Below are 17,014 nucleotides of genomic sequence, written 5' to 3' on the forward strand. Positions count from 1 at the left end.
AGCTTTGCCTTTATTTCTAAAGGAAGAATCCGGAATGTTTATTTTTAAAATCGACTTGTCCTGCCGTCTTACAAGATTCCTGTATGTGAACTCCCACATGTTTGTTGTTTAAATTGTACCATTTAACTTCATCTCCCTCCATTCTTTCTTCCAAAATGCATCAGTTTGTATTTCTCTGCATTAAATTTCATCTGCCAGGTATTTATTTCTCCAATCTACTCTCCTAAAGTCTGCTCTTATCCCTTTCACTATTTTCCCAAGGTTTGTTTCATTGGCAAATATTGAAATAATTCTCCCTGAACTCCTGTCTCAGTCTTTAGTATATACACAGATATATATTCAGTGAGATGCATTCCCGTGGCTTCCACCACCAGCCAGCCCCCCCCCCCCCCTCCCCCCAAACATTCCCATGTGACTGTTCAGACATAGATAAAGAATCTGAATTTAGCCAGGATGGGAATAAGTGTGCTGCAATATACGTTTTCAAAAACCTCTCTGTCGACACAGCAAGCACTGCAGCATCATCTGGTAGCAAAGGGCTGCAAAGTCTTCCTCTATGAGGAACAATCACATTCAGACCTGTATTTACTATGTAGATGAAGCAATAAGAAATAAGAGGTAGTTTCATTACTTACCGCCTCGATTAGGCCTTTCAGAGAAGGAGTTTTCAACATTAGTGCATCAAACACCTCTTCACATTCCTTCCTAACGTAAAGCAAAACTGAAAACAGATAGTAAGAGTCTAAACATAAAATAAAAACACAGATAGACCTTCCAGACATTTACAATGCCTTCTCTGGCACTCTTAACTAAAGCATGAGAGCGCAATACAAATTAGTCTATTTTCTTTTTTAAAAGAGAGTTTGGAATGAAAGAGGTCTCAGACTTTCTAAAAGTATCAGGATTTCATGGAATCCTCAGCACAAGGCACAGGCAGTGAGTAACTTACGTTACCACTGATGTCACATGTGGGATTTTGACAGATCCGGAGGAGGTGTTCAACATCAGAAGGAAACCAGTGTTAATCTGACTGACTAAAATCAGCATTCAAACATAAGGAAGGTCGCAAGGTTTGGAACTTTCCACTGTCCAGCTTTCTGTGCCAGTGCTGGATCTAGTCTGCATACCAGTGGTTGTCAGCACAGTGCTTGTGAACAAGTTTTAGTTTAGATACACACTGAAAGGTACACTGCACCCAGCACTAAATGCCCTTTGCTTACCATTCATTGTATTGTCAGCTACTAATATCCAACAAATAACAGTCATTATATGAAGGTAGCTTGATTCTACTTCCACATGGTGCATGAACCTTTAGTCAGTTAAAAGCCAAATCTGCTTCTGTGACAAGTTGGAAAGCACTTGTGGGATAATGTGTCATTTGAACATTCATCTGTGATATAATACTGGACAAACTACCCTGTACAAATGTACAAACTCCAAGGTAAAAGCAAAGTTGCTCACAAAAAAGCATATTTACACATTCTAGGCCCAGCTTTCTTACGATACTCTTAGACTTTGAGGATCTACTTCAAAGTGATTCTTTTTACAAAGAATAAAAGAAGACGTTAATCATTTTTCAAAGTTAAGTATAGAAACCAATAAAGAGGTTGCTTGATCTAGCCTTTCATTTTTTGAATTTTTGTATGCATTATATTTTCCATTATCAGCCTGGATGGACATGGAATGCATGGAGTGACCTTTTATGCCACATTTTATAATGTCACTTCAGCAACACTGGAAACCATGAATAGAAACTTTCTGAACAGGTGCCCAACTTTGGAAGATGAAACATGTTGTAAAGGCTGTTAGCTGTTTTACAGAAAGGTCTGGAGGCTTGTATAGATAAACAGTTTATTGTTATCCCATAACTATATGCATATACAAGGTATTTCCATGCATGGGTGCTGTCTCTATGCTGGCTCCTTCCAGCATCTACCGTCTACTATCATGTGACTCTCTACATCACCATGTGGGCGGTTCTCTAGCTCCACATTTACCTTTACTCTGCCGAACATCCTTGCACTACAGGTCAGTACCTATCCCAGAATCACAATGCAGAAGACGCCCTTCAGCCCATCGAGTCTGAATCGACACATGAAAAGCACCTGACCTACCTACCTAATCCCATTTGTCAGCACTTGGCCCATAGCCTTGAATGTTGTGACGTGCCAAGGACACATCCAGGTACTTTTTAAAAAAAATGTATTTTATTACAAACATGTATCAAAACAGGTTACAGTGAACAAACACCCTGGGAAACACTTCCCAACAATCAACTATACAGTCTGTACAGATTTTTCCTCTTTTTCACCCCCTCTACCCTGCGACGAACATCCCCTCAAACATAGTCACAAACATTCCCCACCTTTACTCAAACCCCCTGAAGAGCCGCTTAACTCATACTTCATCTTCTCTAATCGCAGGAAGTCGTACAGGTCACCCAACCATGCTGCTACCCCCGGTGGCAATGCCGACTGCCACTCCAGCAAAAGTTGCCGCCGTGCAATCAGAGAGGCGAAGGCCAAGGAATCATCCTTCCTCCTCTCCATGAGCCCCAGCGTCTCCAAGACCCTAAATATCTCCACCAAAGGGTCCAGATCCACCTCCTCATCCATTACCCTGGCTAAGATTATGAACACTCCCGCCCAGATTCTTCCCAATTTTTCGCAACCCCAAAACATGTGATCCAGGTACGAAGCCGTGCTGACTCAGTCCTATTTTACCATGCACTGCCAAGTACTCCACAATTTCATCCTTAACCATAGACAAAAATATTACCAACAACCAAAGTCAGGCCTATCATTTCCCGTCTTCTGCCTCCCTCGCTTCTTAAACAGGGGTGTTACATCAGCCATTTTCCAATCCTCTTAGACACTCCCTGCCTCCAGTGGTTCCCGAAAGATTACCACCAATGCCTCCACAATTTCCTCAACTATTTCCTTCAGAACCCCGAGGTGTAGTCCATCCGGTCCAGGTGATTTATTCACATTCAGACCTTTCAGTTCCCCAGCACCTTCTCCTTAGTGATGCCCACTACGCTCACCTTTGTCCCCTGACTCTCAAAGTTCTGGGGTGGGATTCTCCCCTACCCGGCGGGGCGGGGGGTCCCGGCACTGAGGAGTGGCGGGAACCACTCCGGCGTCGGGCCGCTCCAAAGGTGCAGAATCCTCCGCACCTTCAGGGGCTAGGCCCGCCCCAGAGTGGTTTGCGCCCCGCTGGCTGGCAGGAAAGGGGCTTGGCACCACGCCAACCGGTGCCGAAGAGCCTCCGCCGGCTGGCGCGGGTTGGTGCATGCGCGGGAGCGCCAGCGTGTGCTGGCGTCAACCTGCGCATGCGCAGAGGGCTTTGTTTCCGCACCAGCAATGGTGACATTAAAATGAGTTTGTATATAGTTGATGAGTATATAGTTGGCACAAAATTAAATAATTAAATATTATTAAATATTACCTGCTACAGCCTCTGACGCGGAACAAGAGAATGCCTGCACGGTACAGGCCCGCCTGCGGATCGGTGAGTCCGGATGGGGGGCCAATCCACCGTGGGGGCACCTCCCGGTGCCAGATCCCACCGCCCCCCCCCCCCAAGAACCCCAGAGGCCGCCCGCGTGGCCAGGTCCCGCCGGTAAGGGACCTACTCCAATTTATACCGGCGGGACTGGCAAAAAACGGGCGGGACTCGGCCCATCGCAGGCCAGAGAATTCAGGCAGCCCCGGGGCCCATTGAGTCACGCCAGACCCTGCCATTCTCCGAGGCGGGCGGTGCGATTCACGCTGGGCCGATTTTTGGGGGGCCGGAGAATTTGGAGGATGGCGGGGACGGGATTCACGCCGATCCCCAGCGATTCTCCGACTCAGCGGGGGGGTCGGCGAATCCCTCCCCTGGTATGCCATTGGTGTCTTCTACTGTGAAGTCTGATGCAACATACCTATTCAGTTCCTTTGCCATTTCTTTGTTCCCCATCACTACTTCTACAGCCTCATTTTTCCGTGGTCCATTGTTCATTCTTGCCTCTCTCTTACTCTTGCTTTATATTACTAGCTAGCTGACACTCATATTTCATCTTCTCCCCTCATTGCTTTCCAAATTGTCCTCTACTTGCTTTTAAAGGCTCCCAAATCCTCTGGCATCCCATTATTCCTCACCACCTTGTATGCTCTTTCCTTTACTTTTATGCTATCTTTGACTTCCTTCATCAGGCATGGTTGCTTTGTCCTCTCCTTAGCATGTTTCCACCTCCTTGGGATGAATTTCTGTTGTGCCTCTCAAATAACCCCCAAAACCCCTACGGCATTGTTGTTACACTGTCTCCCTGCTAGGCCCCCCTTCCAATCAACTCTGGACAGCTACTCCCTCATGTATTTGTAATTACCATTACTTAATTGTAAAATTATCATTTCTGATTGCAACTTCTTCTCTCAACTGCAGGGTGAATTCTATCATATTGTGGTCACTGCTCCCCAAGGGTTCCTTCACCTTAAGTTCCCTTCTCAAGTCTATCTCATAACACATCACCAAATCCAGAATTGCCTGCTCACGAGCAGGCCTTACCACAAACTGCTCCAAAAAACCCATCTCATAGACATTCCACAAATTCCTTTTCTTGGATCATCTACCAATCTGATTTTCCTAGTACACTTGCTTATTGAAGTTCCCCATGATTATTGTAATATTGCCTTTCTTATATACCTTTTCTATCTCCAGATTTATTTTTTGCCCCACATCCTGACCACTGCTAGGGGTCCAGTACAAAACTCGCATTAGGATCATTTTTCCTTTGCGATTCCTCAACTCTACCCATTCAGATTCTATGCCTTCTGACCCTATATCGTTTACAAACAATGTAACCCCTCCCCCTTTGCCCATCTGCCTGTCCTTTCAATAGGACACATATAGTCATTTTTCATCTATTCATTTTTCATTTCATATCCTTGGATATTTAGATCCCAGCCCTGATCCACTTGCAGCCACGTCTCTGTGATGCCCACAACATCGTACCTGTCAATTTCAAAGTGTGCAACAAGCTCATTTATCTTGTATGCGCACATTTAGGTACAACACCCTCAACCCAGCATTGACTGCCCCTTTCTCATAGTTATCCCGCTTTCTATACGCAGTTCTATTACTGGAAACTTTACTAACCTCTCCTGAGCCCTCGCCCCCTTTAACTAGTTTAAAGTCCTCAACATTAACCTGTACTCCCACCTTCTCCTTTAACTTTGATTTTCCAATTTTTCATACAACTGGACCCCCCCCCCCCCCCATCCCCTCACCCCTAGTTATGCAATTCGCCAGGACTCTGGTCCCAGCTTGATTAAGGTGAAGACCGTCCCATTGGAACAGCTCCCTCCTTCCCCAGTACTGCTGCCAATGTCCTATGAATTCAAACCCATTTCTCCCACATCAATCTTTGAGCCACAGATTTAACTCTATAATCTTAATGACTCTGTGTCAATTAGCTTGGCACAAGTAGTAATCTGGAGATTATTACCTTTTTGGTTCTGCTTTTTAATTTAGCCCTAGCTGCTCATACTGTTTCAGCAGAACATCTACTCTTGTTCGACATTTGTCACTGGTACTGATGTGGTCCACGACAACTGGATCTTTACCCTCCCATTCCAAGTTCTTCTGCAGCCCAGTGAGATATCCTGAACCCGGGCACCAGGCAGGCAGCACAACCTTCGACACTCTTGATCCTGGTCACAGAGAATAGTGTCTAGGACCCTAACTATACTATCCTCAATTACAACTACATTTCTTTTCTCTCTCCCTACTTGAATGGCTCCCTGTACCATGGTGCTATGGTCAGTTTACTCATCCTCCCCACAGTCTACGTTCTCATCCACAAGGGAGTAAGAATCTCATACATGTTGGACAAGAACAAGGTCCGAGGCTCCTGCAACTCTACCTCCTGGATCACATTACTTACCTCACCCATAGTCACACCCTCCTGTCCCTAACCACTGGCCAAATTCAAGATATTTAATCTAAGGGGTCTGACTGCTTCCTGAAACACAGCATCCAGGTAACTCTCCCCCTCCCTGATGTATTGCAGTATTTGAAGCTCAGACACCAGCTCATCAACTCTGAGCCAAAGTTCCTCAAGCAACTAACACTTGCTACAGATGTGATCACTAGGGACCACAATGGGTTAGGGTTCACCAGTTGCCATAGCATGCTGATATAGCACATTGCCTGCCCCTGCATCACTATTTTATTTAATTAGTTTTTAATTTGGTTTTTAAATTTAAATTTCCAGCTGGTTTTTAGTCTTTCTAACCTGTAAAATATTTCTACTTTTCAACTCTAACTCAAAGTAAATGAGAATTGGCAATGCAAATGAACAGTTTTTTAACCAGCCAATGAACTTACCACTTTCCTATAACGTTACTCTTTTGTTTCCCCCACTCAGTTTATGGTAAGCTCCTCCCCCACAGCTCTTCAAACTGGCCAGGCCCACTTCTCTTTGCACTATTTCCCGCTCTGAAGCTGCACTTACATTTTCCTGCTCTGTGAACTTGCTGGGTCCGCTACTCTCCATGCTGTTTCCCAGCTCTGTGAACTGGCTGGGTCCCGCTACTCTCCATGCTGTTTCCCACTCTGTGAACTGGCTGGGTCCGCTACTCTCCATGCTGTTTCCCACTCTGTGAACTGGCTGGGTCCGCTACTCTCCATGCTGTTTCAAGCTCTGTGAACTGGCTGGGCCCGCTACTCTCCATGCTGTTTCCCGCTCTGTGAACTGGCTGGGTCCGTTACTCTCCATACTGTTTCTCGCTCTGAACTGGCTGGGTCCGCTACTCTCCATGCTGTTTCCCACTCTGTGAACTGGCTGGGTCCGCTACTCTCCATGCTGTTTCTCGCTCTGTGAACTGGCTGGGTCCGCTACTCCCCATGCTGTTTCTCGCTCTGTGAACTGGCTGGGTCCGCTACTCTCCATGCTGTTTCCCACTCTGTGAACTGGCTGGGTCCGCTACTCTCCATGCTGTTTCCCACTCTGTGAACTGGCTGGGCCCGCTACTCCCCATGCTGTTTCCCGCTCTGTGAACTGGCTGGGCCCGCTACTCTCCATGCTGTTTCCCACTCTGTGAACTGGCTCGGTCCGCTACTCTCCATGCTGTTTCCCACTCTGTGAACTGGCTGGGCCCGCTACTCCCCATGCTGTTTCCCACTCTGTGAACTGGCTGGGTCCGCTACTCTCCATGCTGTTTCCCACTCTGTGAACTGGCTCGGTCCGCTACTCTCCATGCTGTTTCCCACTCTGTGAACTGGCTGGGTCCGCTACTCTCCATGCTGTTTCCCACTCTGTGAACTAGATGGGCCCGCTACTCCCCATGCTATTTCTCGCTCTGAACTGGCTGGGCCCGCTACTCTCCATGCTGTTTCCCGCTCTGTGAACTGGCTGGGCCCGCTACTCTCCATGCTGTTTCCCACTCTGTGAACTGGCTGGGTCCGCTACTCTCCATGCTGTTTCCAGCTCTGTGAACTGGCTGGGTCCGCTACTCTCCATGCTGTTTCCCGCTCTGTGAACTGGCTGGGTCCGCTACTCCCCATGCTGTTTCCCACTCTGTGAACTGGCTGGGTCCGCTACTCTCCATGCTGTTCCCCGCTCTGTGAACTGGCTGGGTCCGTTACTCTCCATACTGTTTCTCGCTCTGAACTGGCTGGGTCCGCTACTCTCCATGCTGTTTCCAGCTCTGTGAACTTGCTGGGCCCGCTACTCTCCATGCTGTTACCCACTCTGTGAACTGGCTCGGTCCGCTACTCTCCATGCTGTTTCCCGCTCTGTGAACTGGCTGGGTCCGCTACTCTCCATGCTGTTTCCCGCTCTGTGAACTGGCTGGGTCCGTTACTCTCCATACTGTTTCTCGCTCTGAACTGGCTGGGTCCGCTACTCTCCATGCTGTTTCCAGCTCTGTGAACTGGCTGGGTCCACTACTCCCCATGCTGTTTCCCACTCTGTGAACTGGCTGGGCCCGCTACTCTCCATGCTGTTTCCCGCTCTGTGAACTGGCTGGGTCCGTTACTCTCCATACTGTTTCTCGCTCTGAACTGGCTGGGCCCGCTACTCTCCATGCTGTTTCCCACTCTGTGAACTGGCTGGGTCCGCTACTCCCCATGCTGTTTCCCACTCTGTGAACTGGCTGGGTCCGTTACTCTCCATGCTGTTACCAGCTCTGTGAACTGGCTGGGCCCGCTACTCTCCATGCTGTTTCCCACTCTGTGAACTGACTGGGCCCGCTACTCCCCATGCTGTTTCTCGCTCTGAACTGGCTGGGCCCGCTACTCTCCATGCTGTTTCCAGCTCTGTGAACTGGCTGGGTCCACTACTCTCCATGCTGTTTCCCACTCTGTGAACTGGCTGGGCCCGCTACTCCCCATGCTGTTTCTCGCTCTGAACTGGCTGGGCCCGCTACTCTCCATGCTGTTTCCCACTCTGTGAACTGGCTGGGCCCGCTACTCCCCATGCTGTTTCTCGCTCTGTGAACTGGCTGGGTCCACTACTCTCCATGCTGTTTCCCACTCTGTGAACTGGCTGGGTCCGCTACTCTCCATGCTGTTTCCCACTCTGTGAACTGGCTGGGCCCGCTACTCTCCATGCTGTTACCCACTCTGTGAACTGGCTGGGCCCGCTACTCTCCATGCTGTTTCCCACTCTGTGAACTGGCTGGGCCCGCTACTCTCCATGCTGTTTCCCGCTCTGTGAACTGGCTGGGCCCGCTACTCTCCATGCTGTTTCCCACTCTGTGAACTGGCTGGGTCCGCTACTCTCCATGCTGTTTCCAGCTCTGTGAACTGGCTGGGTCCGCTACTCTCCATGCTGTTTCCCACTCTGTGAACTGGCTGGGTCCGCTACTCTCCATGCTGTTTCCAGCTCTGTGAACTGGCTGGGCCCGCTACTCTCCATGCTGTTTCCAGCTCTGTGAACTGGCTGGGTCCGCTACTCTCCATGCTGTTTCTCACTCTGTGAACTGGCTGGGTCCGCTACTCTCCATGCTGTTTCCCGCTCTGTGAACTGGCTGGGCCCGCTACTCTCCATGCTGTTTCCCACTCTGTGAACTGGCTGGGCCCGCTACTCTCCATGCTGTTTCCCGCTCTGTGAACTGGCTGGGTCCGTTACTCTCCATACTGTTTCTCGCTCTGAACTGGCTGGGTCCGCTACTCTCCATGCTGTTTCCCACTCTGTGAACTGGCTGGGTCCGCTACTCTCCATGCTGTTTCTCGCTCTGTGAACTGGCTGGGCCCGCTACTCTCCATGCTGTTTCCCGCTCTGTGAACTGGCTGGGACCGCTACTCTCCATGCTGTTTCCCGCTCTGTGAACTGGCTGGGTCCGCTACTCCCCATGCTGTTTCCCGCTCTGTGAACTGGCTGGGTCCGCTACTCTCCATGCTGTTTCCCACTCTGTGAACTGGCTGGGTCCGTTACTCTCCATGCTGTTTCTCGCTCTGAACTGGCTGGGCCCGCTACTCTCCATGCTGTTTCCCACTCTGTGAACTGGCTGGGTCCGCTACACTCCATGCTGTTACCCACTCTGTGAACTGGCTGGGTCCGCTACTCTCCATGCTGTTTCCCACTCTGTGAACTGGCTGGGTCCGCTACTCTCCATGCTGTTTCTCACTCTGTGAACTGGCTGGGTCCGTTACTCTCCATGCTGTTTCCCGCTCTGTGAACTGGCTGGGTCCGCTACTCTCCATGCTGTTACCCACTCTGTGAACTGGCTGGGTCCGTTACTCTCCATGCTGTTTCCCACTCTGTGAACTGGCTGGGTCCGCTACTCTCCATGCTGTTTCTCGCTCTGTGAACTGGCTGGGCCCGCTACTCTCCATGCTGTTTCCCGCTCTGTGAACTGGCTGGGTCCGCTACTCTCCATGCTGTTTCCCACTCTGAACTGGCTGGGTCCGCTACTCTCCATGCTGTTTCCCAGCTCTGTGAACTGGCTGGGTCCGCTACTCTCCATGCTGTTTCCAGCTCTGTGAACTGGCTGGGTCCGCTACTCTCCATGCTGTTTCCCACTCTGTGAACTGGCTGGGTCCGCTACTCTCCATGCTGTTTCCCACTCTGTGAACTGGCTGTGTCCGCTACTCTCCATGCTGTTTCTCGCTCTGTGAACTGGCTGGGTCCGCTACTCCCATGCTGTTTCTCACTCTGAACTGGCTGGGTCCGCTACTCTCCATGCTGTTTCTCACTCTGTGAACTGGCTGGGTCCGCTACTCTCCATGCTGTTTCTCGCTCTGTGAACTGGCTGGGTCCGCTACTCTCCATGCTGTTTCCCACTCTGTGAACTGGCTGGGTCCGTTACTCTCCATGCTGTTTCCCACTCTGAACTGGCTGGGTCCGCTACTCTCCATGCTGTTTCCCACTCTGTGAACTGGCTGGGTCCGTTACTCTCCATGCTGTTTCTCGCTCTGTGAACTGGCTGGGCCCGCTACTCCCCATGCTGTTTCCCACTCTGTGAACTGGCTGGGTCCGCTACTCTCCATGCTGTTTCCCACTCTGTGAACTGGCTGGGTCCACTACTCTCCATGCTGTTTCCAGCTCTGTGAACTGGCTGGGTCCGCTACTCTCCATGCTGTTTCCAGCTCTGTGAACTGGCTGGGTCCGCTACTCTCCATGCTGTTTCTCGCTCTGTGAACTGGCTGGGTCCGCTACTCTCCATGCTGTTTCCCACTCTGTGAACTGGCTGGGTCCGCTACTCTCCATGCTGTTTCCCAGCTCTGTGAACTGGCTGGGTCCGCTACTCTCCATGCTGTTTCCCACTCTGTGAACTGGCTGGGTCCGCTACTCTCCATGCTGTTTCTCGCTCTGTGAACTGGCTGGGTCCACTACTCTCCATGCTGTTTCCAGCTCTGTGAACTGGCTGGGTCCGCTACTCTCCATGCTGTTTCCTGCTCTGTGAACTGGCTGGGTCCACTACTCTCCATGCTGTTTCCCGCTCTGTGAACTGGCTGGGTCCGCTACTCTCCATACTGTTTCCCGCTCTGTGAACTGGCTGGGTCCGTTACTCTCCATGCTGTTTCTCGCTCTGAACTGGCTGGGTCCGTTACTCTCCATGCTGTTTCCCACTCTGTGAACTGGCTGGGTCCGCTACTCTCCATGCTGTTTCTCGCTCTGAACTGGCTGGGTCCGTTACTCTCCATGCTGTTTCCCGCTCTGTGAACTGGCTGGGTCCGCTACTCTCCATACTGTTTCTCGCTCTGAACTGGCTGGGTCCGCTACTCTCCATGCTGTTTCTCGCTCTGAACTGGCTGGGTCCGCTACTCTCCATGCTGTTTCCCGCTCTGTGAACTGGCTGGGTCCGCTACTCTCCATGCTGTTTCCCACTCTGTGAACTGGCTGGGTCCGCTACTCTCCATGCTGTTTCCAGCTCTGTGAACTGGCTGGGTCCGCTACTCTCCATGCTGTTTCCAGCTCTGTGAACTGGCTGGGTCCGTTACTCTCCATGCTGTTTCTCGCTCTGTGAACTGGCTGGGTCCGCTACTCTCCATGCTGTTTCCCGCTCTGTGAACTGGCTGGGTCCGCTACTCTCCATGCTGTTTCCCACTCTGTGAACTGGCTGGGTCCGCTACTCTCCATGCTGTTTCCAGCTCTGAACTGGCTGGGTCCGCTACTCTCCATACTGTTTCTCGCTCTGAACTGGCTGGGTCCGCTACTCCCCATGCTGTTTCCAGCTCTGTGAACTGGCTGGGTCCGCTATTCTCCATGCTGTTTCCCACTCTGAACTTGCTGGGTCCGCTACTCTCCATGCTGTTCCCACTCTGAACTGGCTGGGTCCGCTACTCCCCATGCTGTTTCCTGCTCTGTGAACTGGCTGGGTCCGCTACTCTCCATGCTGTTTCCAGCTCTGTGAACTGGCTGGGTCCGTTACTCTCCATGCTGTATCTCGCTCTGAACTGGCTGGGTCCGTTACTCTCCATGCTGTTTCCCACTCTGTGAACTGGCTGGGTCCGCTACTCTCCATACTGTTTCTCGCTCTGAACTGGCTGGGTCCGCTACTCCCCATGCTGTTTCCCACTCTGTGAACTGGCTGGGTCCGCTACTCTCCATACTGTTTCTCGCTCTGAACTGGCTGGGTCCGCTAATCTCCATGCTGTTTCCAGCTCTGTGAACTGGCTGGGCCCACTACTCTCCATACTGTTTCTCGCTCTGAACTGGCTGGGTCCGCTACTCTCCATGCTGTTTCCAGCTCTGTGAACTGGCTGGGTCCGCTACTCTCCATGCTGTTTCCTGCTCTGTGAACTGGCTGGGCCCGCTACTCTCCATGCTGTTTCCCGCTCTGTGAACTGGCTGGGTCCGCTACTCTCCATGCTGTTTCCCGCTCTGTGAACTGGCTGGGTCCGCTACTCTCCATGCTGTTTCTCACTCTGTGAACTGGCTGGGTCTGCTACTCTCCATGCTGTTTCCTGCTCTGTGAACTGGCTGGGCCCGCTACTCTCCATGCTGTTTCCCGCTCTGTGAACTGGCTGGGTCCGCTACTCTCCATGCTGTTTCCCGCTCTGTGAACTGGCTGGGTCCGCTACTCTCCATGCTGTTTCTCACTCTGTGAACTGGCTGGGTCTGCTACTCTCCATGCTGTTTCCTGCTCTGTGAACTGGCTGGGTCCGCTACTCTCCATGCTGTTTCCCACTCTGTGAACTGGCTGGGTCCGCTACTCTATGCACTTTTTCTGCCACTATATATTTTTAAATAAAATATTTATTTATTAAAGTTTGCATTTTTATTCTGTACAAGAAATGGATGAAACAGTTATAATTTACACGTTGTTCCTTTTCGGTAACCCCTCCCCCCCCCCTTCCTCTTTACTGCTGTCTCTGGGTCCTATCCTAGGTCCTTCTCTTCATAGCAGATGTTTTGTTCTGGCGTTTGTTATACCCTTATGGCTTTGTGAGAGGCCTTCTGGTTCCTGTGTCGGTCTCTCCGTGGGTTCCCCTTTGGTGTTTCCTTGGGTCCCTCCTCCACCCCTCATTCCTGTCTGCTTTCTGTGGCTCTGGTGGTTTCTGTGCCCCCGCCGCCGCCGCCGTTCTATCTGTTGTTGGCTTCGAGCAGGTCCTGAAACAGGCTGATAAATGGCCCCCACGCTTTGTGTAAGTCTTTGTCCGACCCCCGGATGGTGTATTTGATCTTCTCCAGATGGATCTTCTGCCAGCCAGTTTGCAGCTTTGGGTAGTGCTGCTGATTGCCAGCCAAGCAGGATTTCCCGGGGGTGATTAGGGAAGCAAATGCAAGGGTATGCAAGCAAATGATGGTCTGATGCCCCAAAGACTGCCACTCTCGGGCACCCCCACAACCTTGGACATTACCTCGAAGAAGGCTGTCCAAAACCCTACAGGTCTGGGGCAGGCCCAGATCATGTGGGTTGTGGTTGGCCGGGTCTCCCTGGCACCGTTCACATTATCCTCCATCTGCCACAATATCTTCCTGTAATCCAAGACACTCAACCTCATTGTTAACCACCCAGCCAATCTTTGTATCATCCGCAAACATACTGAATCTACCCCCCCCCCCCCCCCCCCTCCCCCCCAAAGAGTAACCTGTGTAGTTATTAGGCCACTTGGCCCATCGAGTCTGCTCCGCCATTCAATCATGGCTGATATTTTCTCATCCCCATTTTCCTGCCTTCTCCCCATAACCACTGATCCTCTTATTAATCAAGAACCTATCTATCTCTGTCTTAAAGACACTCAGTGAATTGGCCTCCACAGTCTTCTGCGGCAAAGAGTTCCACAGATTCACCACCCTCTGGCTGAAAAAATTCCTCCTCATCTCTATTTAAAGGATCGTCCCTTTAATCTGAGATGCTGTCCTCTGGTTCCAGTTTTTCTTACAAGTGGAAACATCCTCACCACGAACACTCTATCCAGGCCTCGCAGTATCTTGTACATTTCAATAAGATCCTCTTTCATCCTGCTAAACTCCAACAAGTACAGACCCAGAGTCCTCAAACGTTCCTCATACGACAAATTCTTCATTCCAGGGATCATTCTTGTGAACCCCCTCTGGACCCTTTCCAAGGCCAGCACATCCTTCCTTAGATATGGGGCCCCAATCTAAGTTTATATAAATGACAAATAATACGGGCTCCGCCACAGATCCCTGTGGTACGCCGCTGAACAATGGCTTCCAGTCACTAAAGCAGCCGTCTGTCATTACCCTCTGTCTCATGCAACGAAGCCAATTTTGAATCCACTTCATCCAGATTGAAATTAATCAATATCGACACCACGGGTTGGTCTGTTCACAGTGGAATTGTAGATGTTGTCAATTTGTCAGCCTTGGGGATATCTAAAAATAATCTTCAAGGCTGCTTGTATAATTTTGAGCTTTTGTAAGCATTTGCCTCCTGCAGCAGAAAGCATTTCATTCCCACCACCCCTACCCAAACACCCCTCCATCGCCCGTCCACCAACACCACACACCTCAAACAGCAAGCTCTCAAGCATAGGTGTGAATACCTCCAGGAGCCTGTAAATGGATCTGGTCCAGGAAATTCACAAGTTTGCCTTATCAGACCTCCAGCACTGAGTCCCATAAAGTAACTGTCTGGCCATCAAGTACTAAGTTGCTGTCAGTGTCAAGATATTTCAGTTTAATAGCATAAGGAAATCAGGAGTGCATATTTCCCCAAGGATTCAAGCTTCCTTTGTTAAATTGGTTCAAATGCAGACAGGCTTCGGTGTACAAACACATATAAACTAAGCACTAGTACAGTACAACTTCTTGGCTTAGGCATAGTTGGTGTTAACTGCATTGTCCTGACCATGCACATGACAAGGCTATTTAAACTTCTAGGATGCAAAGGAGGTGCTCAAAAAGACAAAGAAAATTATGAGAATTAAATTAAAATACAAAGGAGATTGGACTATTTGAAATTAATGCAAGCAAATAAAACCTAAAAGTAAGGAAAAGCTATAGCGATTTTTCAAAAGGAAGAGAAAAATGAAGGGATATTTTAATGGCCAGTGATAGTCATACATCAAGGTGTTAAAGAGATTGTTCATACTCAGGTCCGATTGAAGTTTTAGATCATGGATTCCACTGTTCCTTTCATCAGACAATAACTATTATAAATGGTATTCGCAAAATTATCTGTTTTCTTTATATAGGAATCCAAGAACAAGCAACAATCATCTACTCAGTAAGTCAAATACAAGTAATTAAGACAGTAAGCATTCCTGACTGAATATCATAGAATCACGACAGTGCAGAAGGAGGCCATTCCGCCAATCGAATCTGCACTGAAAGAACATTTTATCTAGGCCCACACCCCCACCCTAGCCCTGCAACGCAGTAACCCTACCTTTAAAAAAAAATAGAGTACCCAATTATATTTTTCCAATTAAGGGGCAATTTAGCGTTGCCAATCCACCTACCCTGCACATCTTTTTGGGTTGTGGGGGTGAGACCCACACAGACATTGGAGAATGTGTAAACACCACAAGGACAGTGACCTCAGTAACCCTGCTTAACATTTTGAACACCATGGGACAATTTAGCATGGGTAATCCCCCTAACCTGCACATCTTTGGACACATAACCAAATGTATTCCTAAAGAGACCCTTCATTTGGTATTATCACTTTTGCCGCTTATCTAAATCTTTTTCCCTTTCATCAATCACATTGGATCTCGATATGCTCCCTGTCACCACATTGCATCTGGATATGTTCCCCATCACTAAGCTAATCTTCTTGCAGTATAACAATGTGACAGTCATTGTGCATGTAATCTATTTCAATCAAATGATTTATGTCCTTCACTGTAAGAAACTTAAGTGCAGGTTAATTCAGCCAATTGAATTTCCTCATCTAATAGATCTCAACTGGTGCTTTTTCACTTCACAAACTTTCCATTTCATTCCATCCACCTATTTGTGGCATTTTCAAATAATTCCTTAATCATGAATAGAAAGTTTCTGGCGAAAAAAAAGAACAAGAACAAATTGGTGCTACACGCCTTGTAATAATGGTTAGAATGTCAGTGAGGAAACACTCATGCCCCATCTGGACTACAATGCCAGGAATCTCAGCAAGGCTCTCATAGCAACACGGAGGAGTCATTTTCCTGCGTCTGAAATTAAAAGTATGTCTAGACTTTGCCCGCCTACAAATGGCAAAAAAGGGTGTTCCTCCCCTTGTGTATAATGCTACACTTGATCTTAGCCAAAAGGCCGAGAAGCAATCCCTCATGTATAATGCGAACACCAGAACAAAACGTGGAGCACACATCTGCCGATTGTGGCATGGAGAGATGGCGATTTCATCACAGGTTATCAGAAGAATGGATGGTTTAGGAAGTGGGTATCAGACAGGAGGTGGTTACAGCTAGAAGCAGGGGTAAAGCTATGAAGGGATTTTAACATGAGGATAAGGATTTTAAATCTGAAGCACCAGGGGACCACAAGACATTGGGCTGGATTCTCCGATCCTGTGGCTATGTCCGCGGGATCCATCTGGTCTTATGACCTGCAATGATCCTGCACCCGGTGGAGGGGCTAACAGCTACACAGTGTAAAGCCCCAGCTTTACCTGCGGATACGGCCGGAAAATGGCCGGGTCTGTGGCTGCGCATGCGCACGGTGGGAGCGTGCCGTGCAACATGCCAGCCGCGCGCGGACCCGGCCTGCCAAAATCTGCCCCCCCCCCACTTCGTAACCAGCCTCGCCACCACACCCCACCAGTCCCCCCAGCCCCCGCCGAAGCCCCCCCCTGCCAGTGGAACGGCTCCCCCCGGCTGTGGCGGAGCTGGACCCAGTCCGCAACCACCACGCGAAGACCCTGAAAAGGTGTGAGCACACATGTCCCACGCTGTCGGGAACTCGGCCCATCGTGGGCAGAGCATCAGGGGAGGGCCTCAGAGGTGACGGCGTGCAGACACATTTTTTGAGGGGGCGCAGCATCGCTAAAACGGCACCGCCCCCGATTCTGGCGTAAATGGGGATTCTTCGGCCGATCACCGATCAGAGAATCCAACCGATTGCTATTGCAAAGTATCATGTCAAGCTTATATAATGTTTTCTTTGAAA

The 17,014-nt window shown here is 49.7% G+C and overlaps 1 protein-coding gene across 1 annotated transcript in view; it reads right to left on the bottom strand.

Annotated features, from left to right (window-relative positions):
* Window positions 1-539: 539 nt before the first annotated feature.
* LOC119967569 (grainyhead-like protein 1 homolog) overlaps window positions 540-17,014 on the bottom strand; it is a 133,915-nt gene continuing 117,440 nt past the window's right edge. Inside the window, exon 15 of the mRNA XM_038800273.1 lies at window positions 540-721. Coding sequence (XP_038656201.1) covers window positions 555-721 — 167 coding nt within the window. The 3' untranslated portion in view covers window positions 540-554. The remainder of the gene's footprint in view (window positions 722-17,014) is intronic.

The sequence above is a fragment of the Scyliorhinus canicula genome, chromosome 6, assembly GCF_902713615.1.
Source record: "Scyliorhinus canicula chromosome 6, sScyCan1.1, whole genome shotgun sequence".
Classification (NCBI taxonomy): domain Eukaryota; kingdom Metazoa; phylum Chordata; class Chondrichthyes; order Carcharhiniformes; family Scyliorhinidae; genus Scyliorhinus; species Scyliorhinus canicula.